The following is a 26,897-nucleotide window of genomic DNA, read 5'->3' as shown; positions in this document are numbered from 1 at the left end:
GTGTATCAGAATATGAAACTAGGGTCAGCCACTCGCGACAGAGTAAGTTTGATCGATTTCTGCGTGCTGCTACCATAAACAGCGCGCAATCAAAACAACATGTTGTAACTCATGACGTCACTAGCAGGTATGGTTTTGCATGACCCCTATAAAAGGCCAGTGGAAGGAAAACCTTGAACACAAGTTATTGGAAATCTCAGTGTCAAGCCGAAAATATACAGGATTATTTTCATAAGTTAGAAGAAAAATATAAAACAGGGATTTGTAGCTAATATTTTTGGGAACCATTTTAGCTAAAAATTTATTGGAGCAGATATCATTTTTGACACACATGTACATGTTCATGTAGGCAACCGACACAAAAAATTGATGAAGATGAAAACTGCAAAAAAGGTGCGTGAAGTCAGTTGCGAGTTTTTAGAGAACACTTCAGCGCACGGCCTCCCCAATGCGCACCGTGCCACAAGCGTCCCTAGGAAAGTCATCTGGAGTCTGATCTTCCTGGGAAGTCTGGCAGGGTTTACAACTCAGTCCTATCTTCTACTGGATGCTTTCTTTAAATACCCCCACAATGTGGACATTCGTCGAGAGTTTGGGAAAAAGGTTACGTTTCCAGCAGTCACAATATGTAACTTGAATCCAATTAGGCTGAATAAAATCAGAGAGAAACTTGAAAGTGGAAACGTTAGTTCAATTGTGACATCACTAACCGACAGTAGATGGCCAGAACAACTTGTACCAGAAGAGTTCGTACAAGAAGCTCAGGGAATTCTTTCACAGATGGATGAGATCCAAGAAGACCTGTTGTCTCCACCGCCACCTCTTCGGAGAAAGAGAAGCCTGCTGTCGCACTTGGGTTCCCGTTCTAATGGTTCTGCTTCATCGCCCTCATCATCATCGACACTGTCTTCTCCTTCTTCATCAATATCAACGAGTCCATCTCAAACTACAGATACACTGTATACGACAGAAAGTTCTAATTCCAATAGTCTCAGCCAATACTGGGATGCCAGGGAGGGGACAGGCAATTATTTTAAGGACAAACCAAACGATATGAAAACCAGCGAGTTGTTCGAACAGCTATACAGCAAGATGGATGACCAAGATAGGGCATATTTTGGACATGACTTAAAACACATGCTTGTCTCGTGTACCTACGGTGGGAGCAGCTGTTCACCATCGTAAGTATAGCCATCAATTTTTCGAGTGAATGGAAATTTGACCTACGAGATATTTTTTATTCTATAAATGATAGTTTTTCGATTAAATCATCTGTTTTTCATATTTGTGTTGGGAATGTTATTACTTGAACACGTTCAATAACCTTGTCTGAAACTTGTGCTTCAATTTAATATAGATATAGATATAGATACTCCTTTATGAGAGGTAAATATGTAAACAAGCTGCTCAATTAACAGTTTACTTTGCGCACCAAATGACCTGTCTTTTTATCCCAGAGCTTAGACTTATAAGAGGATATCGTCATTTTTGTACAAACATTGACACGTTTACCAAGTTTTTCGGACGGAAATGTTTATAGCAGTATTTCAAGAAATCGATACCTACAGAAAATTGGCGCGCTTTTCCTTTGAATAGCAATAATATTAATTATTTTATATGTATTTTATGTACGTAAGAATGCAAATCACCCATGATGAAAAAAATTAGTCTATTACTTTTCTGGTGAAACTCCTTTTTAAGGACATGTCATTAGATAAAGAATTGTAAAATGTGCTATGTCGAGTCAAAGAAAATTAATGCAAAGACGGAAATTGATTTTTACAGAAATAACAGAAACAGGTAACGAAAACCGCAGTGAAATTGTGAAAATTTCTCTCTCTCTTTTTTAGGAATTTTACCAAATCCTTTAATTACAAGTACGGAAGTTGCTACACCTTTAATTCGGTCAAAGTAGACGGCAGCTATTTGACGTCCTATCGACCGGGCCCACTGTTTGGTAAGGTACTTCATCTCTTTATTGCATGGTATATAATAATTATGAAAAAATATATAATAGTTATTATGATAATAATAATAATAATAATAATAATTTTTTTTTTTTTTTTTTTTTTTTTTTTTTTTTTTTTTGCATAGCGCATTCCACTTTCATACATCCCAATGCACTTTACAATAATTAAGATTCTTAAGAATTACAGCACTAAAACACATACTTTAAAAGTTTTAAAACATTTTAATCATAAAATTTTTTTTGAAAAGCTGAGATTTTGGAGAGACTTTAAAACTGCTAGTCCTAATATAAAAGTTGGTTTCCCAATTTTAGGGCATTAACAATAAAAGCGCTGTTTTCATAATAGTAGTTACAGTGTATCTCTCTTTCACAACGGCTAAATGAAAAATTGTTATAAAAAGAGTTTCTAGTTTACCTATGCAGTTCAAACTGATTAATAAGATCGACAGTGCAACTTAGTGTTTTTTTTTCTTTAAAAGCTTTAAAAACAATAAACAAGATAAAATAAGATATGAATACTGGAATATCATTAGAAACATTATTCATCAAAAACCATCATCCTTTCTAAATTATGCACCACAAACAGAATTTATCGGTATAAACACAATCTTAATTTTCAAGATGTGTGTCTGTATCGATGTCACAACATACTCAGCATAAAGAAACGTTCTATAAAATGTTCTACAGGGCTTAGCCTGCAGCTGGACGTGGAACAGGAACAGTACTTGGGGGGTCTCTCCAATGAGGCAGGGGTGCGCGTTTTAGTCCACAGTCAAGGCAACATAGCGTTTCCTGAAGACGAGGGTTTTACAGTATCACCAGGTTTTGCAACTTCAGTGGGACTCAAATTGGTAAGTCTCTCTCTCTCTCCCTCTCTCTCTCTCTCTCTCCCTCTCTCTCTCTCTCTCTCTCTCTCTGTGTGTGTGTGTGTGTGTGTGCTAAGCATGGAAATTCACATGTGTCACATAAAGTTCAAAACAAGATCCATGTGCTTAAAGGACTTGAGTAGGCCTACTTTTTGATTTGTGACTTTCGATTTTAAAATCTATTGTACGTTGATATGGTTTCATTTTCTCACTGATTCCAGGTGTCGACGTCCCGACTGACCCACCCCTATATCAGTAACTGTACCAATGGCTTGACAACGCTCTACAGAAATGTGACCGAAGAAAATCAATATTCAGTTCAGGTAAACAAAACATAGCAATTTAGAGGGTTGTACATTAATCCTTTAAAAAGGAAGATCACATATATGTGTGCAAGTCGATCGTATGTTTCTCACGGAATAGAATCAGAATTCGTGCCTAGATCTGTGATCACAACAAGTGCATTAAACTTTTGCTTGCACGGATATATATTATTGATAGCGGAGACCTAATTGTCCATTAGCAGATAACACTATTAACCGCTCGTGAACATCAATAATATCTTGAAAGGCGTCGACATTTGGCCTTGGTTCAATTAAGTATATTAAAACATTCTGCGCATTCAATGAGTGACGAGCGACTGTTACAGCTGTACCCCCCCCCCTCCCCGTCTCTTCCCCGCCCAAAAATAAGTTTGCTTATGCTAATATCTTTCGTTGTTATAATCATATGTGCACTCTCTATTTTCTACATCTAAAATGTTGACAGTGGGTGTAGTTTAATATTTCTTAACCAGCTTTGTATGACGTTAATAACAAAGTATACCAAATGTATTGCAATACTAATGACAATACTTTATTCCTATCAGGCGTGTGTGAAGTCTTGTCAGCAGTATCGTATCATGGAAATATGCCGCTGTGTAGCAGCATTTCTGGCTTTTCCTGCAAAAAATATTTCCGTATGCGACATGGCGAATAATAAAACACAAGGTAAATTCAGAGAGAGAAAAAAAAAGAGAGGGAGGGGCATAATGAAAAATAAGTAAAAAGCTAGCAGAAAGACAAATGATCACAAAATACCCTATGCGCCTATCACCCTCTTTTATTAATAATATAATATATATGATATAATGGTATGAAATTAATAATAAAATTTAACGCTAAGAATGATATCTTATTGCATGTGTGTGTGTGTGTGTATGTGTATTTGTGTGAATGCATGAACATTAATTACTCTGTATACGTGTTTGTTTTCCAGAAGAGTGTGTTGGAAATATCATGAATTCAGAGGACACCTGTATCTGTCCCCAGGCGTGCAAGTATGACCAACTTCCATGTGGTAGCTTCCTCTCTGTCTGATTTATGCTCATCTCTCCAGTGTTTAAGTGCTGTTTTTGTAAAATGGTACAAATATATATTAACTACTGTGAGGTAAACCAAAATTATTGCGTAACTCACTCATGGCGTCGATATCTTAAAGTGAGTGACAACGTGTTATACATTCGTAATTACCTGTTTCTTTTTCAGTGATACTTCCTATGAAATGACGATTTCGTCATCAACGTGGCCTTCAGAGCAATATTACGTAAGTGACATTTAAGCAGGCCAACAGCTAAAAAGATTTAATCATGGACAGCAATCTCCAAACGTTCTGGGGTCCGTTGTCTTAGATCGTTATACTCATGTATAATAGATGTAGTCCTTGAATCCGAGCCCATCTTCCCATAAGATTTAGGAATGAAAATAGCAATTGTTTGAGGAGCACAACTAGTCTTACAACACTGGTAATACGGGAACGAATATTTCTGCGGATCCCGGGTTTTAATGCCATGATCATGTTTTTTTCTCAAAACGCTTTTTTTTAGTGACCACATCTTCCAGTTAGTATTTTGACTAGTAGACTTCATCTATCTAACTAACTACTTATTGAATTCTAGTCACAGAACATGGTCAGCAAACTGAGTACTAAAGATGGCCGCTATAGCACCATGGAGAAGACGGACATGACGTAAGGAGAAAAAAGTTTGAATTTTGGTGTTAAAGTTCATTGTTAGTACCTTATACTTATCATATAACCTGGTGGGAAGTCATAATTGTAAAGTAATAACAATGGGGCTTAACCTAGTAAGTATTTGAGGTGACGTAGAGACGAGAGAAAAATAAAGGTCTGCAAAAAGTTCAGACTCCTGTTGTTAAATTCCCTCTCGCGTGCCTCACTGACGAGTGGTATTTCAGATCGAACTTCGGTAGGGAGTAACGTAGACCCTACACTATAGATGTTGATGAAGTTAGCGATCAGAACAGAGATCGATGGAACTACTGTTATCCAAAACCATACTTAAACATTTCAATTAGAGCATATATTTCGGTTTTCCTAGCATCTGAAACCAAATTTTGAAAAAAGATTGCCAAATTCAGTGTATAAATAGCATCATTGTCTTCAGGGACACATAGTTTTTCAAATTTCCGGATAATTGATATTGTCATATTTGATGCCCCTTTACAGTGCAACGAGGGTAATACATTAAACGTTTTTTATATTATATGATACAAAATTCTCTGTGTTACGGAACATGTCCCAAAGTGTATCATTTTTATTCCTCCATTTCAGTCAGAATCTTCTGAAGTTGGACATCTACTTTCAGCAGCTTAATTATGAACTCGTGCAAGAGGTTCCTGCCATAACTGTAAGTATCAAAAGCAGTTTCTGTTAAGCTAAAACAACTAAGTGAGCATACTCAAAACTGGTATTGCATTCTATCCGGCATTTAGTATTTTATTGAGACTCTTAGTCAAGACACCGGGAATGAACAGGTACTCATTGCGCATATATAAATCTTGGTGACTTTCTGCTCTGGTGACATGAAAGAAACATATACAAATGCTTTAATTTGCATACAAATTGTCTAATGTAACATCAAAGTATGGTAAATATGGGTACATTTTCATGTTTTAGACTGAAACTTTGATCGGCAGTATCGGAGGACTTGCCGGCTTTTACATCGGGGTGTCCTGCTGCACTGTTTGCGAGTTCTTTGAACTGATCTTCGGCATATGTGCGTGTCTGGTTGCAAAGATCTGCAACAGACAATTAACTGTACAAGACTCCAACCGCAGCGAGTCCCGAGAAACGCTGCGCATGAGGCATACCACATCCCCTGTGACTCCTTTAAACAAGCAGAAAATGGCCGTTTCTTCTTCATCTCTGCACTTGGATATCCCTGAGCGTGACGACCCGTGGTTTATGGGCTATCACCAAGGTAACCTACCAAAACGTGCTGTCTACCAACGCGCAACTGCAGATTCATGGTAAACTTGCTACACAAATGAGAAAATGTCTAAAACTCTACTTTCGAAAACTTCCAGTAGAGAATCATGTCGTCTTGCAAATTAAAGGGCGTAAAATCACACGCCTGGAAAAACTGTTTTTTTTTCAAAGACGCCTTTATGAATGGCATGAGGTGATCAGAACTTAATGTATTTAAAACTGTAACTGTACTTTGTATGGTGGCTATGTGTATATGTGACTAGGAACTAGACTGAAGTCAGTATAATTAGTAATTTATAATATGAAAGCATCACTCCAATTCTGAAAGCGTACTTGAGTGTATTTACCCAAATTAATCTGTATGGAAATAAACAGATGTATAAACTGTTCGCAGAGTTGTACATATAGATATACTCTGTACAAATCCAGGGCACCGCTGTACATAACTTGATCAATTTAGTATTTTACACGAATTTCATAAAATCGTTGTATATACAATCAGCTAATGGCCATACAGTCAATTAGATAAGGATTAAACCACCAATTAATGAATCGGTTATTTTGGTGGTAGACTAAATTCGTTTCATGTGGTTTTAAGCTTCATTGACCAATGAAGGTAACACCCGAGAGTGTATAGATCAAAGGGATATAATGTCTGAATCCATGAAAAGTCAGTCATTCTATTAATACAATATATAGCAAAGTTTTTCGCACTAGTTTGGATTTTTTACATGTCATCAAGTACTGTGATCTCCCGCTTGTAACGGAACCGTGAATAAACATTAATTTGATAACGGATGGACTTTGGTAGCTGTTTATTTCGTAATGTGATTTCTTCATGAACCAAGTTAATTCGGTAATTATGAAAAGTTCTTTGATATTTTAAAATTAATTGAAACCAACACTGTGTAGAATTTATGCTTTTAAAGATAATAAAATGGGTTCTGGGTTTCACGAACCCTTGAGTGTCTGGAAATATCTAGAATGTCTGGATTCGGTAGAGTGCGCTACCTATGCCTCGGTTCACCCACAATCGGTCAGTATGACAACAGAGCAGGCAAATCATTTCGGCACATCACCTGTCGACCTGCCGCCTGATAAAGTCAATTATTTGTATGCAAATCAAGCTTGTGCAGACCCTCGTTACAATAAACAACTGATGATACAGATGAAAAAGATTTTTTTAAGTATAATATCCAGGATTTTCCAGCTAAGCCGAATATTCGAATAAAAAGAAAGTTTATACCTTTTCGAATTAAATAATTTAGTTCTAAATTTAAATTTCAATGACTAGACCGTAATTTATACCACAGTGTCTTACAGAACATTCCAGAAGGAAATTTCGACATAATGTACATTTATTAAAGGGGCGTAGAGCCGCATTTTGCAACCGACCGCATTTTGCAACCGGTTGCAAAATGTGGTCCTACAGGGGGTTTATCTTGTTTAAAGTCTGGATTGGAAAGATAGATATAGATAGCTTTATATGATATACCGGTACAGGCCTAGAAAATTTCAACTTGTACTCCAGAATTTGCCTCCTTATTCGACCAAAAATCAGGCAAATTGTTAATCTAAAAAAAAGTTAGGCTGCTTTTTTTTTTTTTTTTTTTTTGATAACAAAAGCATGATGTCATTTTAATCTTTCAGATTACGTTATCTATTTGTAACATATTTGTTGTTTACTTACACTGTCAGATAATGGAAGTTAAAATGGCCCATTTTGACTTGACTTCAAGTGAAGAAAAGGTATTTAAGTGGCAGTCTGGGTAGACCCTATCTATCTGACTGTTTTTTTTTTTTTTACACGTAGAATTTTGAGTTTATCTCTATGTTTTCATTTAATTCTCCTAGACTGAAGTGGCACCCAAGATAGGCACCAGATATATCTTGCCCTGTTTATGTATAGAAAGTAACGATAACAGTATCGTTATCTGCCCGAGCCCCATTGGAAATGACAGATAAAGGTGAATTTTCCCGTTGACGAACACACTTGCACTACTCACGAGGACCTCGTCACGAGACGCGCAGCAAAAGATAACTTTATGTAAAACATCACACGGAAATAAAACTCCATCACGGTATTGAGGTTGAACAAAGAAATTCTGTAATAGTACATCGTATACCATCATAAACATTGCCAGAGAAGATAGGGACCCCCCTCCCGTCAAATTTGGAGGATGAACCATACGGGCTTCACGGCAAATGGGGCAGTGGATTATGCCTACTTCGGTATCATTCTGACATTTTCAATTTCGTCTCTCCTCGGTTCTTCGCTCATTATCACCGTATATGTCGCCTACATAGAGCTCAGGACAACAAGTCGGCGCTTGCTGACATACCTGAGTGTAAGTGATCTCATCTCAGCAGTGGCTTACCTCATGGGTGTGGTCTGGGTGCTGACCTTGGGTCACGAGAACGCCTGGAATCAGGAACCCCCAACTGAAACATTCATGGTGCTGTTCTGCGAGTTTCCGGCTTTGATGGGTATGTTTGGGGCCATGAGCTCGTGCCTCTGGACCACGGCTATCGCGATCTACCTGTACATGTGTATTGTTAAGAACGACGTGTTCCGAGCTGAGATGCTGATGTGGCCATTCCATTTTGTGTGCTGGACCGTACCAGGTCAGTATACTCTCAGTTAAGCCATACATTTTAAATTTTCTACTAATGATAGAATTTGAAACCTTTTTTTTTTCATTTTCGATTAAATTGCTGCCATAAAAATTGTATTTTAAATGGTTTTGTCAGTCTTATCTACAATTGATCTAACTGGTGACCTTGTGACAGAAATCTCAAAATTTTATCGTCTAAGCTGTAATCTGTGTGGCGGCCTTGTCGAGCGACGTATTAGGCTATGACTTGACTCTGGCTCACTACCAGACCAGGGCCAGCCTGTGTTGGATCAAAGAGGGTCCCAGCCAGCTGGTGTGGCAGCTCGTCAGCGGGCCGGGGTGGGAGATCGTGGTCTTCGTCATCATTGGTATCCTGTACGGCAACACTAGGGCATACATTGCCAAAGAGGTGGGCTATAGTTGGGGGGAAGGTTGAAAATGAGGCAACTTCTCTTTTTCTTTTTACATAAGTATTTTTAATAATGTTTGTTATTGATCTTTGCATCATAACCTTTGTCATATATAATTCATTTTGCAGAGCATTACGTGTTGCCTCCAATCTTTTTTACAGTATAAAAAAAATTAATATTTAGCACATTTCCTAACCTAATGGCGTAAGATGGGTAAAGGCGTGGATTCTCTGTATTTAGCACACACAAAAAAGAACACGCTTAAAGAAATGTTTTGTACATAATGTTTCAGCTGAGGTCTGAGAGTCAAGTCTACGTGTCAGACGAGACCATGACGGCCATCCACAGTGCCAACCAAAAACTTCTCTTCGTCCCCATCGTGCTGATATTACTAAGGGTGTGGGGGATAGTAAGGTTCCTGGTCACAGACCTGGCGGCAGACAAACAGGAGGTGGAAAATAATCCGATCATGATCATCATTATGCTTCTTCAGGTAGGCTGGTATGGGGGCCCTGTATAAGTTAGGTGAATCAGGGGTTGATTTTGTTCTTGAATTGAAGGAAAGAAGTTTTTCACCAAGTATTAATGTCAAAATCATACTTGAAAAAATCATTCTTTGAGATACAAAGTTTATATTTCAATATAAATTATAAAGATGATTATGTAGTAAGTAAAATTGGAAATGCTATATTTAATTAGAATAGGAATGGTTGTAAAGATAAAGCATTTATAAACAGAAATATACCAGAAGAAATTGACTCTTTATAGGGAAGGCTTAAAACAACAGTCCGATCCAGGTCGTCATACAAATTGATATGCAGCTTAGTTATAAAAAGCAGCCAATGTTTCATTATTTTGTTTATTTGTAGGGCGCCGGGGACAGTGCCCAAGGCCTCGCCAACTGCATCTTGTTCTGTTTCTGTACTGCCAAAGTTAGAACGCAACTGTGGCGCTCTCTACAGGCTTGTCGTGAACATTGCCTCCTTTCCTGCAGACGACGACGTAACACGATGTCCTGTCAGGCGGAAACTACATACCGCTTCCATCAACAAAAATCAAAATCTGAGTCCACTCCAATTGTTACATGTGATATTCTCTCGGCGTCATATGACACGTAATACAGGATGTATACTGCTGTACAACCAACAACAGACCTTGGCCTACAGCCAAAATTGTTCATTCAGAAACTGTCTTGCCTTCTCTGTGGTGTTGTGTTTCTAAATGCGTATTTCGAAAAATGCCGTCCAATTTATTTTAAATGCTACAGTTTTGATTAAGAAGTAGTGAGTATGGATCAAAATGAAAAGAGTTTTTTAAATGTTCCTGTAGATAAGCCTGTTCTGTATATTACGCTGTTTTTCCTTAATCAACAACGTATACTCTATCCAAAACCGTTCACTGAATTACCTAGTATCCATTAACTTGTCTTTATTTTTGAGACACTTTCTTAATGGAAAGAGAGATTGGTGAAAACGAGAAATTCGGACTTGGCATACAGGTGTATGCGTGTAGATAGAAAAAATATTATTTCAATAGTTTTGACCGGGATATACCTGAAACTTAGTGACGAATGTATTTTGCCATATTAACGTCTAACGCGCATTGTATGGTTTTAATGTTTAGAGGGAAAATAATTATTTCGAACTTCTGCTCACTTTTGGAAAATTCGAAGTTGTGATCAGAATTTGTATTCATCCCAATCCGTAAGCGTCTTTATTTTTGAAAATTAAAAAAGTGCAATAAAAAGTTAAAACGCTCTTAGACTATATCTTATTTCAATAAAGGATGTAACCCAAACGTAGGCCTAAGTGTATAGAACTAAAAAGTTTAATATCCAACACTTTTTAAAGTCTTTTCTCCACTGAATCGGTGATTCTGTACTCGGTTTCGCCATCTTGAATATATATATTAGTTTGCCTCTAATCGAAGGCCTCGTCACTTTATATCTCTTTCAAATCTTTATCTTAACTGTCAATATTTGTGGGAGAACACATAACTTTTTAGAATTGAAGTTTTCATAAGCATCAGTTTCTGAAATAAATTCGACGCCTTTGAGAATAAGACGATGGACAGGAGTTATAGAACGTAATTTTGCTATCTATTTAAAAGTAACGCTTTACCACTATAGCTGATATAACCGCTAATGTCATGTTAAGCAGAGTTGGAAGGGCGGTCAATCCCTGGCTTTTCTTGTCAAGATCATCACATGAAATACTCTGTTCACCGGGTCTCTTGGTCGTGGCACACCTCCTGAAGTTAGACATTGAGCTATGGTTCACAACGGGTGTCCTATGGTAGTCACAGAGCTTGCGTAGCACGCGCTGGCGCTCCTCCGTTGCTTCAAACGCATATCCCAGTTTAAAGTTGCTGAGATCCAGGTGCGAACTGAGGAAGATGTACTCCTTACCGGGTCTCACGTGGTTAAAATCACAAGTGGACACGAGGGTAATATTACTGTATCCGTCAGGCCACTGGTACATATCTTTTACGAAGTTCATGTTGTTCCCCTTCAGGACGCAATATAACTCGACTACGTAGTAGTGCTGTGGTATTAAGAGAGCAGTCGTAGGGCCTTCGAGAGCGAGATACATTGAACCATTAGGAAGAGGCGGTGTGACCTGTAATTCTAGCTTGTTTTCGGAGCACCCCTGACACCCCATAAAGTCACTGCCGCACACGCTCAAGCAAGACCCTTTTGCGAAAGCAGTGACGTTCGCGACGTAATGGTCCACGACGCGGCCTTGTATAGCTGCGCTGGCATCGTGTGCCGCCTCTCGAAACGTTCGGGTAGTGTTGATATCGGTGTGTACTAAATTGAACTGGACGTAGCCGGGGAATTGGCCACGGACACCGATGTGCGTGGACTTGAAGAAGGGACAATCCCCTGTGTAGACCGGGCGCAGAGATGGGCTGTTACGTGGAGATAGTTGATTGGTGTTATATGCCGTTGCTTTTTGGTAGATCGGAAAACCAATATGTGAAAGGATGCTCAAGTAGAGCATTCGCGTTCCAACCTTATAAACCAACCTTTTTGTAAAATAAAATAAAATAAAATAAAATAAATAGAAAGATATACTGTATAGAAACATGTAAATTGTGAATGTTGTTACGTCCTGTTGTTCACGGTTAAACAAGAATGAGGGCTTCCATATTGTGTTGAAAACGCGTTAATTTTAGTATCGCACCTTCATATACCGTAATGCATGTATTAGAAATGATAACATATATAAAAAAAAAAATAACTACATTACCATGGAAATGGTACTTACATGTTAGTTATGTTTTCCTTGATAAACCAGCCCAGTGCTGCCTGAAGTGGACAGAATATCCCATTAAATTTTGTAACCTTTGATTTAGACTGCAGGTTATTTTAGACCTGGCAGGCTACTACTTATACATTCAGACTTATTTATGGTAGTTTACTCGTGATTTTAAAACGACATCCGGATTCAACTGAAAAGGTGTATTTAAAGGACGAAAACTGTTAGAATAATAATCATGCATCAGGAGCGGATCCAGGATTATTTGAAGGGGGGGGGAGGTCCGGTTTTAAGGAATGACAGGCCGCAGGTGCGAAGTCGACCCTCGCCCCCCCCCCCTTTGGCGTGGGGTTCGGTGCCATTTGGTAAAATTTAGAACTATGATTCAGCTAGTCAGAATCCTAATTTCAAGAGGGGACCATTGGTGTTATTTTTTTCAGAAATCGAAGGAGGGGGGGGGGGGGGGGTTCAGGGTCCCCCTGACACTCCCCCAAAATCCGCCACTGTGCATACAGACACATTAGTGGCAATTTACTCATTATCATTCTAAAACAACATCCGCCTTTAATGAAAGGGGCAAATTAAACTGTTAACATAATGCTTATAGGTGCAGATTTATTTGTGAAAAGGTAATAATTATGATTCTAGTACGACACCCGGGTACAATGAGAGGGTAAATTTTAGGGATGGAAATTGTGAAAACAGAGCGTCCAACGGTGAATTTCGTTCGGAAGCAAATCTTATAAAGTGGATATACCAATATAATCATAACTCATCTTTTTAATTCTACATTACGTATTCCTTTAGGTTGTCTGTTCTTATCACTTACACTCTCCTGCGAGATAATGGAAGAAGAAAAAAGACTGACCCATTTTTGAAAATACAATGGGAGCTGAAATTTAGTCTATCAGATGGTTATCACTGTTATCAAGTCGCCTATCGCGCCGACTGAAATCACCCTGATGCTGAAGCTCTCTTCTCTTATCTGGATAGGATAGACACAATCCCAGTTCTGACGTGAGGACGGAGAGCGTGAACTGGATAGAGGGTTACTCGGGGTGTCTGACACAAAAACCTTCACAAAACCAGCTACACCAGGCTCTGTTGTGTGCTATGTGATTTGCGGGGTTTTAACAGGGATGTTCAATAGTGCTTGTTTTCATTCTATTTCGAACTATGGTTTATTATTGAAATTCGTATTTCTGTCTACGTGGTGTCAATCTGGACAGTTCCTCTCCACATCATGGGTGTGACCTTGTCTTTGACTAGCCTGGTCTATGTTATACTGACACTGTTTTTCTCGGTGCTGTCTATACTCGGAACCCTTCTGATAATCCTAGTCTACTTCATGTATGTGGATCTTAGGACGACCAGCAGAAAGATCGTAGTGTTCTTAAGCATTGGTGATTTCATCAACGCGCTGTCGCAGACCATAGGGCTAGTGTGGTACGTCAGCGACACGCACACATCTGTTGACTACACGGACATCAAATTCCTGGCGCTGTGTGAGGGCCCTGCGGCAGGTCTAATCTTTGGGACGATAGCATCGTGCCTATGGACGGTGGTGCTAGCTCTGTATATGTACATATGCATCGTGAGGAACAGAGTTGGACTGGCACAGAAGTTGATTACCCCCAGCCATGTGGTTTGCTGGATGATACCAAGTAAGTCTCCAGGATAGAGTGTATGGGCATTATCAATCTGCGTGTATTCCTAACAGAAAGAAAAAAATTCCATCCTAGATATGTCACGGGAAATTTTCTGAACTGTAGGCGACAGCATATATTTACATTCGGTACAGGATATTGCGTCTATTTGTATAAATTCTTCCAGCAGATGATGCCAATTAAAGAAATGAATGAAAAATTTTTCTCCAAAGAAATATGCCAACTTTGACAATCACCAATTACCTATGGGCTATTTTCACGAATAGAATTTTCTTTTGAATTAACTCGGGATAATAGTGAATTCTCACAACTGCATTCTCTATAATAATGGCAATGACAGTACTCATGATAAAATGCACCGATACGAGATAACCTAGAACAATGTATTAAAACCCAGTTTTCATGTAGGAATGATATACTAGGAGATAATCTTGATAGGAATTCAAAATTTTTAACGTTGTAATTTTTAATGAAAATAATAATAATAAAAAAAAACATTCAAGGTCTGCATTCCTGTTTGAGCCGTTACTTTGTCTTTTTCTCTTACCCAATCAAAGTTTAGGATAAAGACAAGTATTTTACGTAAACCGGTGTAAAATGCCGCGATTCAGTGAGTTTATTTGATCATATATCTTCCTAGGTTTGATGGTGATCATATTGATGAGTGAGACAGAACTGGGGTATGATGAGGCACTCAAAAACTCGAGTTCATCGGCCAGCATTTGCTGGATCAGAAACGTTAACGACTCCAATCCGAAGGCTGTCTTTGATCAGTTTCTCTGGCAGGTATTTAGCATGCCTTTTTGGGAATTGACATCAGTTATTGTCGTCGCCATCTTGACTTCAAGGACAGTTCATCACGTGCACGCTGAGGTAAGACACATTTAAATTCGAAATGGCTTACTCCAACCATGGACCTAATGAGGTCTCATTAGGACCATGCTCCAACAGAATTTTCAAAATAAAATGAAGATACTCTTGCTCAGGTGTATAAAATCTTGTATGTTACCTGCTTCTTTATTTTTCAATCTTTTGTTATATTTAAAATTGTTTTAGTCTCAATAGGCCTATCTAATGCCAACTCAGTTTTACGAAAAATAACAAATTACTTCTATAAGATGATTCACCGCGACAAAACCTGTTAAATACCTATTTTTGCAATTGTTTTGACAAAATCTTTGCTTCACTAAGTTTTTAGACTTTTACAAGTAGATACTTCGAGAAAAAGACCAACATGACATCAGCGAAGAAACCATGGCGGCCATATGGGCAGCTAACAAGAAGATGGTCGCCATTCCCGTTGTCATGGTATTCGTGAGAATTTGGGGGATTGCCAGGTTCCTCGTGACAGCCATTACCAAAATGGCTTATCCGGGCCAGAAGGCGATCTTGAAGAGAGTGGACAGTCATCCTGCCATGGTGATTCTTATGATGTTACAGGTAGGGGCCTACATGTTATTTAGCCCATTATGAGTACCCTAACAGCCACGCATGCAAAACGATTCATAGTTGTCATTTCTAGACGCTGGTTGATTTTTTCCCTTTTTTTCTAATTTTTCTTTACATTTTTGACGGCGTTCGCATTTTTGGAAGTGGCTTAATCATAGGCCTACCCAGCCGTACATCTAGGTTTTTTTCTGTATCTGTATCTGTTCATGTACGTCTAGAGACACCAATAGGGGAGAACGGGGCTAGTTGGCCCCGTAAGACACTTTTGGCCTTGTAGAGCCAACTAGGAATGGGTTAGAGTAACAAAACCGGTTTCAAAGTAAGCCCTATGAACTAAGCTACGTATGCAACGCCATTATTTTTCAAACATAATGCCAGATGGCTCACGATTTGACAAAAAACGCAGTTGACGTCAGGGGGGCCAACTTGCCCCGCCACAGTGCAAGTTGGCCCCAGGGTCGGGGCAAGTTGGCCCCCTATATACGAAAATGAAGTATATATCCCATGTAAACGCCTTGAAATAAATTTTTATACATTTTTAATTTATTAAATTGATTTTTGAGAGTCTTTGATGAATAAATAGTTCAAATGAGGCAGATTTTTTAGGTTTCCGTACGTCACGTTGTAGGGGGGGTATGTGTTGCAAGAACCAAAATATCTATCAATAAAATTTGTTTTGTTTTAATTAAGAATTAATTAATAATGGTATAAAGCAGGTTTTTAATCATTGAAAACGAATAATAAATTTCGTATTAAAAGAAAGTAACAAATTCAGTTTTTAACCACTGAGTTTGTTTCAACAATGGTCTCTAGCTAGGGAGGGGTGGATAATCCCCTTGGGGCCACATATAACACCGTAAATACAAATTGAATCCCCTTACAATGAATTAAGGCAAAATAAATATTTTTCTAAAGAAAGTTTCGCTTTTTAATACATACAATCAACAGAACATTTCTAATATAAATTTTCAAAAAAACACCAGAGAGCAAATTAAATAAAATTAATCAGACAGTAAACACCGGCAAGCTGTTGGTAATGTGAGGGTCCAACTTGCCCCGAGTCAAGGGGGCCAACTAGCCCCGGGTGCACATTATTTATTTTAAAGGATGGTAGCCATTTATGGTGCTAGAATGAGCAACGATGATACATCTCCGTGAAACTTGAAACAATGAGCTTCAGTTTGATGCCCTATACATATCTTATATTCGATCAAAAGCATATGAAAATAGATTTTTAAATCTCTTAAACAAAATTAGGCCTACTTTTAGGTGCAAAAAAAAGTTTATTTAGACTCACCGCTTAAGTAAAACTTTTTAACGTCCGACACTTCCTTAGCATTGTAGGCTACGGTCACTTTACAAGTGTATGTGGCCAATTTTTTTTACATCGTGGTTACTTTTTCATAAATTGACGGGGGGCCAACTTACCCCGGGGTCCAACTAGCCCCGGTCTCCCCTACTGGTATGATGTAGACGGATAGAAGAGAGCGCATGGGAAACTTAGTCAAATAGTAGTCCTGATCTAAAGCTTTCAACAGTTTCAGCGTTTACTTGTTGGTCACTGAATCCATTCCAATCGGAAACTGTTCTGACGAAGAAAGATTTTTTTCTGACGAGTGTTTTACAACGTTGTAAGTGAAAGCAGCGACTGTTATTAGTACTATTCACAATGTTTTCAGAGTCAAAGTCAATGAAAGATTTAGCCCTTATACGACGTTTGTTAGAGACTGGTACGAAGTAAGTGTCGGGGGGTATCGCTGGAACTAACCCCTCAGCCACCTTGAATAGAAAAGTTAGCCGCAGTTCCTTCCTCCTCTGCTGCAGTAGTGGTATCTCTAGTGATTTCAGCGGGTACGTACGGATAAAATTTAGTCCCAAAATATTACACGTCCCTATACTCCCGTTACCGATAGATACATAAAGGAAAAACGGAAAAAACGTCTTTTTAGATTTAAATACCGATAGATCCGATTTTTTTCTGCTGTCCTATATATTTGCGTTCCTATAGATATGACGTCCTCATAAACCCACGTCCTTTAAATCCGCATACCTATAGATCCACGTATTTTTAGATCCAAATACCGATAGATCCATTACAGGTACACTATTGCTCGAAATGGTTGGTATACTACTCAGTACATAAAATGCACTTCTTTAAAACGGCAGTACGCAGTCAGCAATATATTATTCTACTAGATCGTTTTCACACAATACTCAGTGAAAGAACATAAAAAGAACAAAAGTGTGTTCTATATTTCACAACGCTTAATTACTGTTCTAGCGTCAGAACACTGTTTAAAGCGTTCTCAAAATGCAACATTCGAACACGTAAAAAGTGTTCTGAATTTACATGTAAATGTGTTCTAAACAAAACAAAACAAAAAAGAACATAAAAATGTGTTCTAAATTTCACAACGCAAGTTGATATGGGCCTTTTAGCCGATTACGATGTCAGATAGAGGGATCTAGCGGTACCTGGATCTAAAGATACGTGGGTTTATAGGAATCTGTTGGTGGATCTATCGGAACGTAAATTTGACGAGACGTAAATCTATATTGAGACGTGTATGTATAGAGACGTATCTATCGGGGCGAATATTTTATTGGGACGTTTATCTATATGGCGGACCCCATTTCAGCATGGAGGTGACACTACCTGGGGATTGAGACTTGTAATCCCCAGTGATGAACCGTGCAACTTTTCTTTGAATTTTTTCCATTTTATCAATGTCTGTTTTTAAATAAGGATCCCTATGATAGCACCATATTCTAGAGTGGAACGGACAAGGGCTATGTAGGCAGATTTCCGTGTGATAACTGGACTATGGTATAAATTTCTTTTTAATTATGTAATTTCTTTTCAGGGTATAGGCGATGGTTCCCAGGGTCTCGGAAACGCTATGCTGTTTTGTTTCTTCACAAAGTCCGTTAGAACAAGATTATGGGACGGAATAAAAAGAGCAATTTCCTGCAAATGGCGACATAAGCGTCGAGAAAAATCAACACGGTCAGATCATGGAAGCATCTTGGCAGACGACCGCCAACCCGTCCCAGCAGGCACTGCGAAAATCGAATCCTCTGTCACAGTGTGAAGCAATCCTCGTTGATATTTCTGTGGATTGCCTTTTACCGTTCTGCTACAGGTAGCATGAAAGGAATGTTGAAAACTAAAAGTCAGGGAGGAAGTACGGCTTCTGGTCCCATTTTTTACTTGGAATTGTTATTCAGCTCAGCAGCTTTCTGTATTTGAGTATATAGTACTCACCAACAGGAGTGCTTTTGGAATAGTCCTTAGGAAATCTTCAGTAAAAATGCACTTTTAGGATACAAGGAACAAAGAATCACCACTCGCTGAATATGCAAAACTGAGATTCGTTAAAGGACACTCATTGTTTATTGTTTCCTGATAGTCGTGACCAAGTTATATATTTCCTGCTGCATGTAACACAAGATACCCGCTGAACAAGATAACTCTGTATTATCAGTTATGTATAGTCGTACAAATACAATAGATATTGAAATCATAACACCGCCTTCACCTGTCCTCCAGCTTGAAAGCAGCAAAGCATTTCATGATTTTTTTCACGAAGTCACGATTATATTTTACATCTACAACATGTATATAGAAACTACTGCATTGCTTTTGACAGCACCAATAATATCTTAACTGCCACAATCAACTATCCACCATATATGAACTACTTAATTTGGAGGCCTTCCCAGGGAAAAAAAAACATTAATACATATGCACAATAAACTGTAAGAGCACCTGCATTTTCTTGCTGTGTAATTGCCAAGATAGTATTACAAGAGGAAATAACTTTTCACCTAATAGCAAATGCTTCCATGTGGTGGTTTTGTAACAAATTTATATGAATATCCACTTATTCTAAAGCAATATTCATATCTATTATAAAAATAAGTAAATAAATAAATAAAACAAAGCAATCTAGAATGAAAAAGAAAAATACAAACATCATTGCACCATTTCATTCTTTAGCAGATGCACAAGGAATATATCTTTGAACTATATCAATTACTGATATATTGCCAAGGGAAAAAGCACATCACATCTGTATATATTGCAGCACCTTAAAATTGTAAATTACTAAAATCATTTTGATCAGCCAAGATTTGAAATGGTAAAATACAATTGAAAATAAAGAACAACCCTTGCTCATATCAGAAACTATTGCACTGCAATCCTAGTACCCTCACGTCATATCTTCTTATACAAGTCATGTCAAATGTGAACAAAACTAAGTCCTACGGTTTATTTCCTATTTTGTCAACTTCTTGAGGCAAGTCTGTGTCAACTGCTATTAATTCCATGCAGTGTCTGTTCCTTATAAATATCTGTCAAACATGTGACATCGGTTACTGCAAAATGTAACTCAAGGTAAAGTATCCACATTTAAAACTGTCGACTGTCCATTGTACACACATCCTGCAAATCTACTCATCCTGCACGATTCAGACTTAAAATAAAAGGACTTGATGTCATGGCTGTCCTCTGAAATTTATAGTAAGACATGACATTCTTAACATTACAGTAAACATTTAGATCTATAGTTAGCACGCCTTTAAAAAATACTCGTCATAAAGAACAGTCCCTCTATACAGCATATCCTGTATGATAGGAACTCTAATGGAAATGCTTTTTTCCATTTCTATACATGAATCTCTGAGAACATTCGGCAATATTCTTTTTTTTAACAGCAACTAAAATATGCAAACAAATGACAATACAAAGAAGACAAAACCCAACAAGAAGCTCTCCATCCGTTACTTATATAACCTATAGTTTCTATAGTTTTCAACTGTGGAGCATGTGTTCCTTTATCACAGACAGCTTGTAAAAAGTTTAATGAAATCAAAATATAATATGAAATTAATATCTTTTCTTTATCCTCTCTGCTTTTAATTTTTCTAACTGTTTTTGTTTTCTTCTTTTCTTTCTTGCTTCTTCATCTTTCATGTCTTCCAAGTCTTCCTTCATCCCCAGGCGGAGACTAGCAATATTGAAACAAAACATTTTTAAGCATAAAAAGTTACATTTTAGAACAAAATTGCTTAAGAGGTAATGAAGTACAAGACTGCAATAAACTTGAAATTAGCTCTCTATACTATTCCATTTGATGAAGTGGAAAAGATTACTCAAACAGCAGAAAATGTTAACAATTTTAAACTGAAATGTGTGTTGATTTACAAATAACAGTAAAATGATCAACATGCAGGTACTTGCTTTTATAAAATATCTTTTTCTATACATTGTATAATACTAATAATAATAATAATAATAATAATGGACCAGACACCACAAAAATAATATCAAAAATATGCACTGAACACATTCATAGTGAAATAAATAGCAAACATTTTACCTGCGAGATTCTTCTTTCATGATATCATGGAAATTAGCCTCCATGTTTGAGACGTCATCATCCTCATCACGATACCTACAAGAGACAAACAGTCCATTTCATCAAACAGTCATCTGGAACTGACTTACTGAGAAACATTTAAGGTAAAAACAAGTATGTAACATCATACAGAGTTTTAACAGTTTTAACAGTTTTACCAATAAGACAGGCCAGTTTACACTTATCACTTACTTTCTCTTATCATAGCCAAAGATCTCCTTGATGTACTTGGATACACTGTTCTGTTCCATCGGGCCATCATCAATGAAGTCGTCGTCCATATCATATTCATCGTCTGACTCTTCAGAATAGTAATGCTCCTCCTCAACTCTAGGCCTCTTGGCTAATGTTTAAAGAAACATCCATAAATGTGTGATTTTGTTTTTAAAGGTTTACAGTAAATGTTACAATAAATGTCCAAAAGTAATAATTTTATGTCTAAATATATCCTGTAAAGCTACTTATGTTTCCGATAAACCCTCTCTAATAAAAGTGCCTGGTGTTGATATTCCCTTCTTGTGAAAAATTGTATAATTAGCTAAAGGTTTTTATCAGCCATGTAGAATGACTCCTCTCAATATCCTCTCAATCTATTCTGTATTTCAACAGTCAAAATATAGTTAACTAGAGGATCAGAGAGGCGATGCCGCCTCCGAATATTGTACCACCAGCTGGAGCAAGCGCATTTGTATAGACCCCCACATACACAAAATAAGGGACACAGCCACCAGTCTTTTGCTTGACAAGCTGTAAAAATGCAATCAACAAGAATTTTCAAAATATGCAAAAAAAATATATATAACTTAAAATGGTACAATCAAAGTTAAGTTCATCAAAAGGTAGGTCAAAGGTCAATTTCACAGTAAGATTGCCAGTATATGACTTCCTATTCAAGTTCAATAGTAACAATGGACCTATCTCTGCCAGGTTAGGAGTTAAAAGAGAAAGAAATTAGCAGAGTTCAGTTCATGGTGAAAAGTAGGTCAAAGGTCAATTTTAAGCTCACATTTAGATTGCTAGTATATGACTTCCTATTCAACTTCAATAGTAACTTTGGACCTATCTCTGCCAGTTTGGGAGATAAAAGGGAAGCAAAATTTGCAAAGTTCAGTTCATGGTGAAAAGTAGGTCAAAGGACAATTTCAAGGTCACGTTAAGATTGCCAGTATATGACTTCCTATTAAAGTTCAATAGTACCTATGGACCTATCTCTGCCAGTTTTGGAGATAAAAGGGAAGCAAAATTTGCAAAGATCAGTTCATGGTGAAAAGTAGGTCAAAGGTCAATTTCAAGGTCACATTTAGATTGCCAGTGTATGACTTCCTATAAATTCAATAGTAACTATGGACCTATCTCTGCCAGATTTGGAGATAAAAGGGCAGCAAAATTTGCAAAGTTCAGTTCATGGTGAAAAGTAGGTCAAAGGTCAATTTCAAGGTCACATTTGGATTGCCAGTATATGACTTCCTATTCAAGTTCAATAGTAACTATGGACCTATCTCTGCCAGTTTTGGAGATAAAAGGGAAACAAAATTTGCAAAGTTCAGTTCATGGTGAAAAGTAGGTCAAAGGTCAATTTCAAGGTCACATTCAGATTGCCAGTATATGACTTCCTATTCAACTTCAATAGTAACTATGGACCTATCTCTGCCAGTTTTGGAGATAAAAGGGACGCAAAATTTACAAAGTTCAGTTCATGGTGAAAAGTAGGCCAAAGGTCAATTTTAAGGTCACATTTAGATTGCCAGTATATGACTTCCTTTTCAACTTCAATAGTAACTATGGACCTATCTCTGCCAGTTTTGGAGATATAAGGGACTAAATGGTATAATTTTGGAGTTACCATAGTGTGCCATAAATTTCCTACAGAAAAAAATTAATTAAGATAAAGAAAAGGTCATTTTGGTCAAAATTCTTGAAATGGGAGGTGCTTTGAAGTTCCAGATGTTCAAATTTGATGAAATAATGTCATTTTTGACCACAAGTTGTCTGCTTTGCCAAGCCCGCACATTTTGCTTTCACCACCAGTATATGACTTTTTGATAAAGCGTAACTCGAAAACCGTATGGAATACAAAAAAACGGAGACCACCTCCAGTGTTGGGCTTTACATGCTCTACAAAATGCAAAAAAGAATGGGTGTCTAGCATTAACGGTTCCCGAATTAGAGACAATTTTCAGTTTTGATATCTTATGGCCGCTACTCCCGTGAAAATGCACCGATTGACCCCAAATTCACGGAGATGAAAGATGACCCGAAGGGTAACACTTTCCATTAATATTATTAGTTAAGTCTGTGTGGTGTCTGAATAAGAGCGCAAAAAAATTTTTTTTCGGCAAAAATTTTGTTTTTTTGAAAATTTTGGCCCGTTTGACCTTGAAATAAAGGTCAAAGGTCAAATCCAAGGGCATATTTGAAATCTACACATATGACTTTTGGAAAGCTGTCTGTAGAAATTTTTCCCATAATTCCTTCCGTAGGGGAGATAATTAGCATTTAATTTTGCCATTTTTGGACAAGGGTGCATTGCAATGAGTGCCACACCTAGACCCCAATACCGACAAAGCCCAAATTTTACGTGGAACGAGTTGAGATTATAGGTGACCTAAATCCAAGAGATGGGTATGGAGGCCCTTACCGTCTAGGAGGAGAAGCGGTAACGGTGACTTGGCGGCGGAGCCGCAGGAGCCGGCGGAGCTGCAGGAGCCGGCGGAGCCGCAGGAGCCGGCGGAGCCGCAGGAGCCGGCGGAACATACGGGTCGGGACTAAAACCATGAGTACCGCCAGCGCCTACGCTGGTGGTACAAATAGGAATGAATTATATTGTACACATATTAAACCATCAAGGTCTGAGTTGAAAAAAAAAATGTTCATTAGCATTCTCACCTGGTCTTCTGTGGTATTCATTGTAAATTCTATCCCAAGCTGACATGGGTTTTTCTTCCTCTTCTTCCTCCTCCTCCTCAACTATCGTCCCTTTACTGGGACCACACTCCAATACAATATCATTGGTCTGATCATAGGCTGGCATCTTCAGACGTTTCATTTTGGGTGGTGCAGATGGAGTGGATGGTTTAGAAGAAGATGGCTGACCTACAGTTTTCTGCGGAGTCATGCCTGGTTTGAACCTGACATCCCCTGGCAGGTACGTCTTTGCTGATTGTTGAGGTTCCTCTGAATCTTCTTCCATTCCAGGCACATATCTTGCATCCCCAGGTAAATATCTCTTTTTCTGCATAGGGGTTCCTGGAGGTTTTGTCTTTTCTTTGCTTGTGGATTTCGAGTTGGTAGGCAAAGATGGCTTTGAAGGCTGTGAAGACTGTGACTTTACCTTAGCTGGCTGTGCCTCAGCCTGTTTCTGTTGTGCAGAAGCATCTGGTAATGCAGAATCTTTTTTCTGGGTCATCTTTTTATCTTTGCCTTTGCTTTTTTTGTCTGCTGCTGATGATGGGGGAGGTTGTTGTGGCGGTAAGGGTTTTCCATACTTAATCCAATCTTGATATTCTTTTGTTGAAGTTCTTGCTAACCTATCCTTCTCTTCCTGAGTCATTGGTCTGGCCTCGGCCTCCTTTTTTGACTTTTCTTTTGGCACGGCAGTCTTGACTGGCTCATGTTGTTTAACAGAAGCCAGTTTAAGTAAATCTTGGAAGTTCATTGGTGGGGGACCTGGTGGACGTTTGGGTTTTACCTTAACCTCTGAGGATTTGATTTTAGTTGCATTTGAGACTTCTTTTTCATTCTTTATTGATTCATTAGATTTGGCATTACTATGAGTTTGTCTATGATTGTCTCTGTGTTTATCATGCCTATCTCGTTTGATGTCTTTATGCTTATGGCTACCATGCACATGCTTTTCATTTTCATGACTTTTGTCGTCTCTATGCTTTGTGGATTTATTTTTATCTGCCTCCTCAGCCTCTCCCTTTTCTTCTTTTGCACTTTTGGGTTGTCTACTGTTTGCTGTAGTAGGTTTACTTAGCATTGCCTTGGCCTTTTCCTGTAACATTTTTCTGTGCTCTTCCAGTTGTTCTTTGTTAAATGTTTTGGGGACATCTTTGGTGGTTCGTGCCATGGCATTGGCCTTTTTGTTATGACGAGCATCAGCACGTGCTTTAAGTAGCTCTTCTTTCTTCTTCTTGGCCTCTAGAGCTGAACAGAAAAGAAAACAACTTCTGTACTAAAAATAGAAGACAATATTATTATGCTGTTGACTGACATCATTCAATGTTTAACTGCATGCTGCAGCCACAAAACATATAATGCTCTAAATCATTTATAAAAAGAAGGGGAAAAATACAAATTATATGCATGGTACTTTCTCATGCACAGTCACAGTGTATTGACAAATAAAGTACCAGTCTATTTATGTTATCACTGTTTATATCTTTTAGGGTACTAAAAATTGATAATATTATTATTTCCCCATAGCGATTAAGCAAAACACAAATTTTCTCATAATGTTCGGCAAAGATACACGCCACTGGCTTCAGATAGAGAAAATTGTCTGAAGTGGCATTCACAACAGATGATTCCTTGGACTAACTAGTCCATGGATCAAATATGGCTGATCCCACTTGAAGAAATGCAGCATTATCCCCTAATGGTCTCCCCACCAGCCACATGTGCCACATCCCTGCAGGGGCCTAGCAGTTAAATTTTGGGGCCACATTAATTCAGCTCTAATTGCTCTGCCCCAGCAGGGATGGAGTGTGTGGTAGTGTGTGGTAGGAAACCATTAGAGGATTGTGCGGCACTGCTTTCAAATGGGGTTGGCAATTAATATTTGATTTGTGGACTTGTTATTTCGAGGACCATCTGTTGTGAATGTCATGGTCTATAATAGTATATAAGGTCTACCAGTATATAATGCTGAAACAAAAGTGTAACTGGATAACAATAACACAGCTACATCTATAAGCAGCACTTAATTTGCCTGATACCTTGTCTCTCTTCCTCTTCTTTCCTCTTCTGCAGCAGAGCCTTTACTGCCTTAGGGTCTACTTTACTCCTTTCTAGCTTCTTAGGTGCAGAGAATTTGGTGGTCAAAAGTTTGGAGGCAGGCTATAATGAACAGTTGTAACTTGTACACAGTTGGTATTTAAAAATTGAAAATAAAAAATTTTAAAAAATAAATAGTAAGAGTGTGGTTCATAACCCCCCCCAACTTCCCTTATTGACTGGCATTACCTTATATTTAAGTCAAAATACGAGACACAGAATCTAAAATCTACAACATATTTTCACGTTGCCTGTTTGAGACAGGGCATTCCAGATACTCCGTGCTACGTATCGTAATGAACACTAACAGACACACATGATAGATGACAATACTAACCTTTCTGGTGGCCTCATGTTGATTATTTTCGGCTACAGATAAAATGGAACTAAAGTCCATCTTTAGCAGGTAAAACTTTTGAAAAATACTACTTATGGAAGTGTGTGCTCAGGATTTTTTAACGTAAGTGCAGTCAGCACTCATTGAAGCAGGCAGGAAGTGGCCATATTATGACGTCACAGGTAGCACCTGTCTCATCTCGTCTCATCTAACACATCTTTTTGTCAATCTGCGTACAACTTTCCGCTTTCTGTTAAAATTGTTTTCGAGCGTCTATATTAATTACAAATAAAAACCTAAATCATGACTGGTAGGTGTGATTTACTTTTTAAAAATGAGTTAAAACATGTTTGGGGGAATTTTACTATTTTCTGAAATTGCAATTAGTTTTTATGTGAAATTTAGGATTTTTAAAAAATAGTACAACCCTAATCTTTCCAAATTATTTTGAATATTTTGGCAATTGCGATATAGTTCTTGTCTTTATGTTTTAACTTAAAAGTCTGCTGAACTATGATTTAAATGGATTTAAATTTAAATTTATTTCTATAATTTATTATTATTATTTACTTCAAGAGATCAATTAGAAATTTCTTTACAATTGATTTCAAAGCTTCCTTCACATAAACAATTTTC

General features: G+C 37.9%; 4 protein-coding genes across 5 annotated transcripts; 2 read left to right on the top strand and 2 right to left on the bottom strand.

The window, feature by feature from the left end:
* Positions 1–8,286, top strand: LOC106174832 (epithelial sodium channel subunit beta-like). 2 transcript variants are annotated; one of them, XM_086999945.1, is made up of 11 exons: positions 1–1,181; positions 1,851–1,957; positions 2,657–2,820; positions 3,057–3,158; positions 3,704–3,824; positions 4,093–4,153; positions 4,362–4,419; positions 4,772–4,842; positions 5,446–5,521; positions 5,791–6,094; positions 7,957–8,286. In XM_086999945.1, the coding sequence occupies exons 1-11, from the start codon at positions 370–372 to the stop codon at positions 7,959–7,961; spliced, it is 1,881 nt and encodes a 626-aa protein (XP_086856071.1). In that variant the 5' UTR covers positions 1–369; the 3' UTR covers positions 7,962–8,286. The 2 variants fall into 2 exon arrangements, with proteins under 2 accessions (XP_086856071.1, XP_086856070.1); XM_086999944.1 differs by lacking the exon at positions 7,957–8,286 and having other exon boundaries at positions 4–1,181; positions 5,791–6,896.
* A 2,588-nt stretch (positions 8,287–10,874) lies between these two features.
* LOC106174909 (uncharacterized) lies at positions 10,875–12,584 on the bottom strand. Its single transcript, XM_013556681.3, has 2 exons — positions 12,397–12,584; positions 10,875–12,154 (listed from the first exon to the last, which is right to left on the bottom strand). Coding segments are annotated over exons 1-2 (927 nt in total). The 5' UTR covers positions 12,399–12,584; the 3' UTR covers positions 10,875–11,229.
* A 280-nt stretch (positions 12,585–12,864) lies between these two features.
* LOC106174905 (G protein-coupled receptor 157) lies at positions 12,865–19,277 on the top strand. The gene is made up of 4 exons (XM_086999327.1): positions 12,865–14,051; positions 14,695–14,927; positions 15,267–15,494; positions 18,368–19,277. Exons 1-4 carry the CDS (start codon positions 13,631–13,633, stop codon positions 18,593–18,595), a joined length of 1,110 nt encoding a protein of 369 aa, XP_086855453.1. The 5' UTR covers positions 12,865–13,630; the 3' UTR covers positions 18,596–19,277.
* Positions 18,875–26,446, bottom strand: LOC106174903 (uncharacterized). The gene is made up of 6 exons (XM_013556674.2): positions 26,262–26,446; positions 25,867–25,987; positions 23,813–25,075; positions 21,119–21,269; positions 20,888–20,962; positions 18,875–20,515 (listed from the first exon to the last, which is right to left on the bottom strand). Exons 1-6 carry the CDS (start codon positions 26,319–26,321, stop codon positions 20,395–20,397), a joined length of 1,791 nt encoding a protein of 596 aa, XP_013412128.2. The 5' UTR covers positions 26,322–26,446; the 3' UTR covers positions 18,875–20,394.
* Positions 26,447–26,897: the final 451 nt, after the last annotated feature.

The sequence above is a fragment of the Lingula anatina genome, chromosome 1 (assembly GCF_051362555.1).
Source record: "Lingula anatina isolate TDL-2025a chromosome 1, LinAna3.0, whole genome shotgun sequence".
Classification (NCBI taxonomy): domain Eukaryota; kingdom Metazoa; phylum Brachiopoda; class Lingulata; order Lingulida; family Lingulidae; genus Lingula; species Lingula anatina.
This window is presented reverse-complemented; position numbering and strand designations above follow the sequence as displayed.

What these genes read in the sequence shown, in the direction of transcription:
- LOC106174832 (XM_086999944.1), top strand. Translation starts at nt 370, where the DNA reads ATGAAGATGAAAACTGCAAAAAAGGTGCGTGAAGTCAGTTGCGAGTTT. An exon ending in TCGACCGGGCCCACTGTTTG is followed by an intron (nt 1,958 to 2,656) that starts GTAAGGTACTTC and finishes AATGTTCTACAG; the next exon opens with GGCTTAGCCTGCAGCTGGAC. An exon ending in CTTCAGTGGGACTCAAATTG is followed by an intron (nt 2,821 to 3,056) that starts GTAAGTCTCTCT and finishes CACTGATTCCAG; the next exon opens with GTGTCGACGTCCCGACTGAC.
- LOC106174905 (XM_086999327.1), top strand. Translation starts at nt 13,631, where the DNA reads ATGGGTGTGACCTTGTCTTTGACTAGCCTGGTCTATGTTATACTGACA. An exon ending in GGTTTGCTGGATGATACCAA is followed by an intron (nt 14,052 to 14,694) that starts GTAAGTCTCCAG and finishes ATATCTTCCTAG; the next exon opens with GTTTGATGGTGATCATATTG. An exon ending in TTCATCACGTGCACGCTGAG is followed by an intron (nt 14,928 to 15,266) that starts GTAAGACACATT and finishes TTTTACAAGTAG; the next exon opens with ATACTTCGAGAAAAAGACCA.
- LOC106174903 (XM_013556674.2), bottom strand. Translation starts at nt 26,321, where the DNA reads ATGGACTTTAGTTCCATTTTATCTGTAGCCGAAAATAATCAACATGAG. An exon ending in TGAATACCACAGAAGACCAG is followed by an intron (nt 21,270 to 23,812) that starts GTGAGAATGCTA and finishes TTTAAACATTAG; the next exon opens with CCAAGAGGCCTAGAGTTGAG. An exon ending in TTTGGCTATGATAAGAGAAA is followed by an intron (nt 20,963 to 21,118) that starts GTAAGTGATAAG and finishes TGTCTCTTGTAG; the next exon opens with GTATCGTGATGAGGATGATG.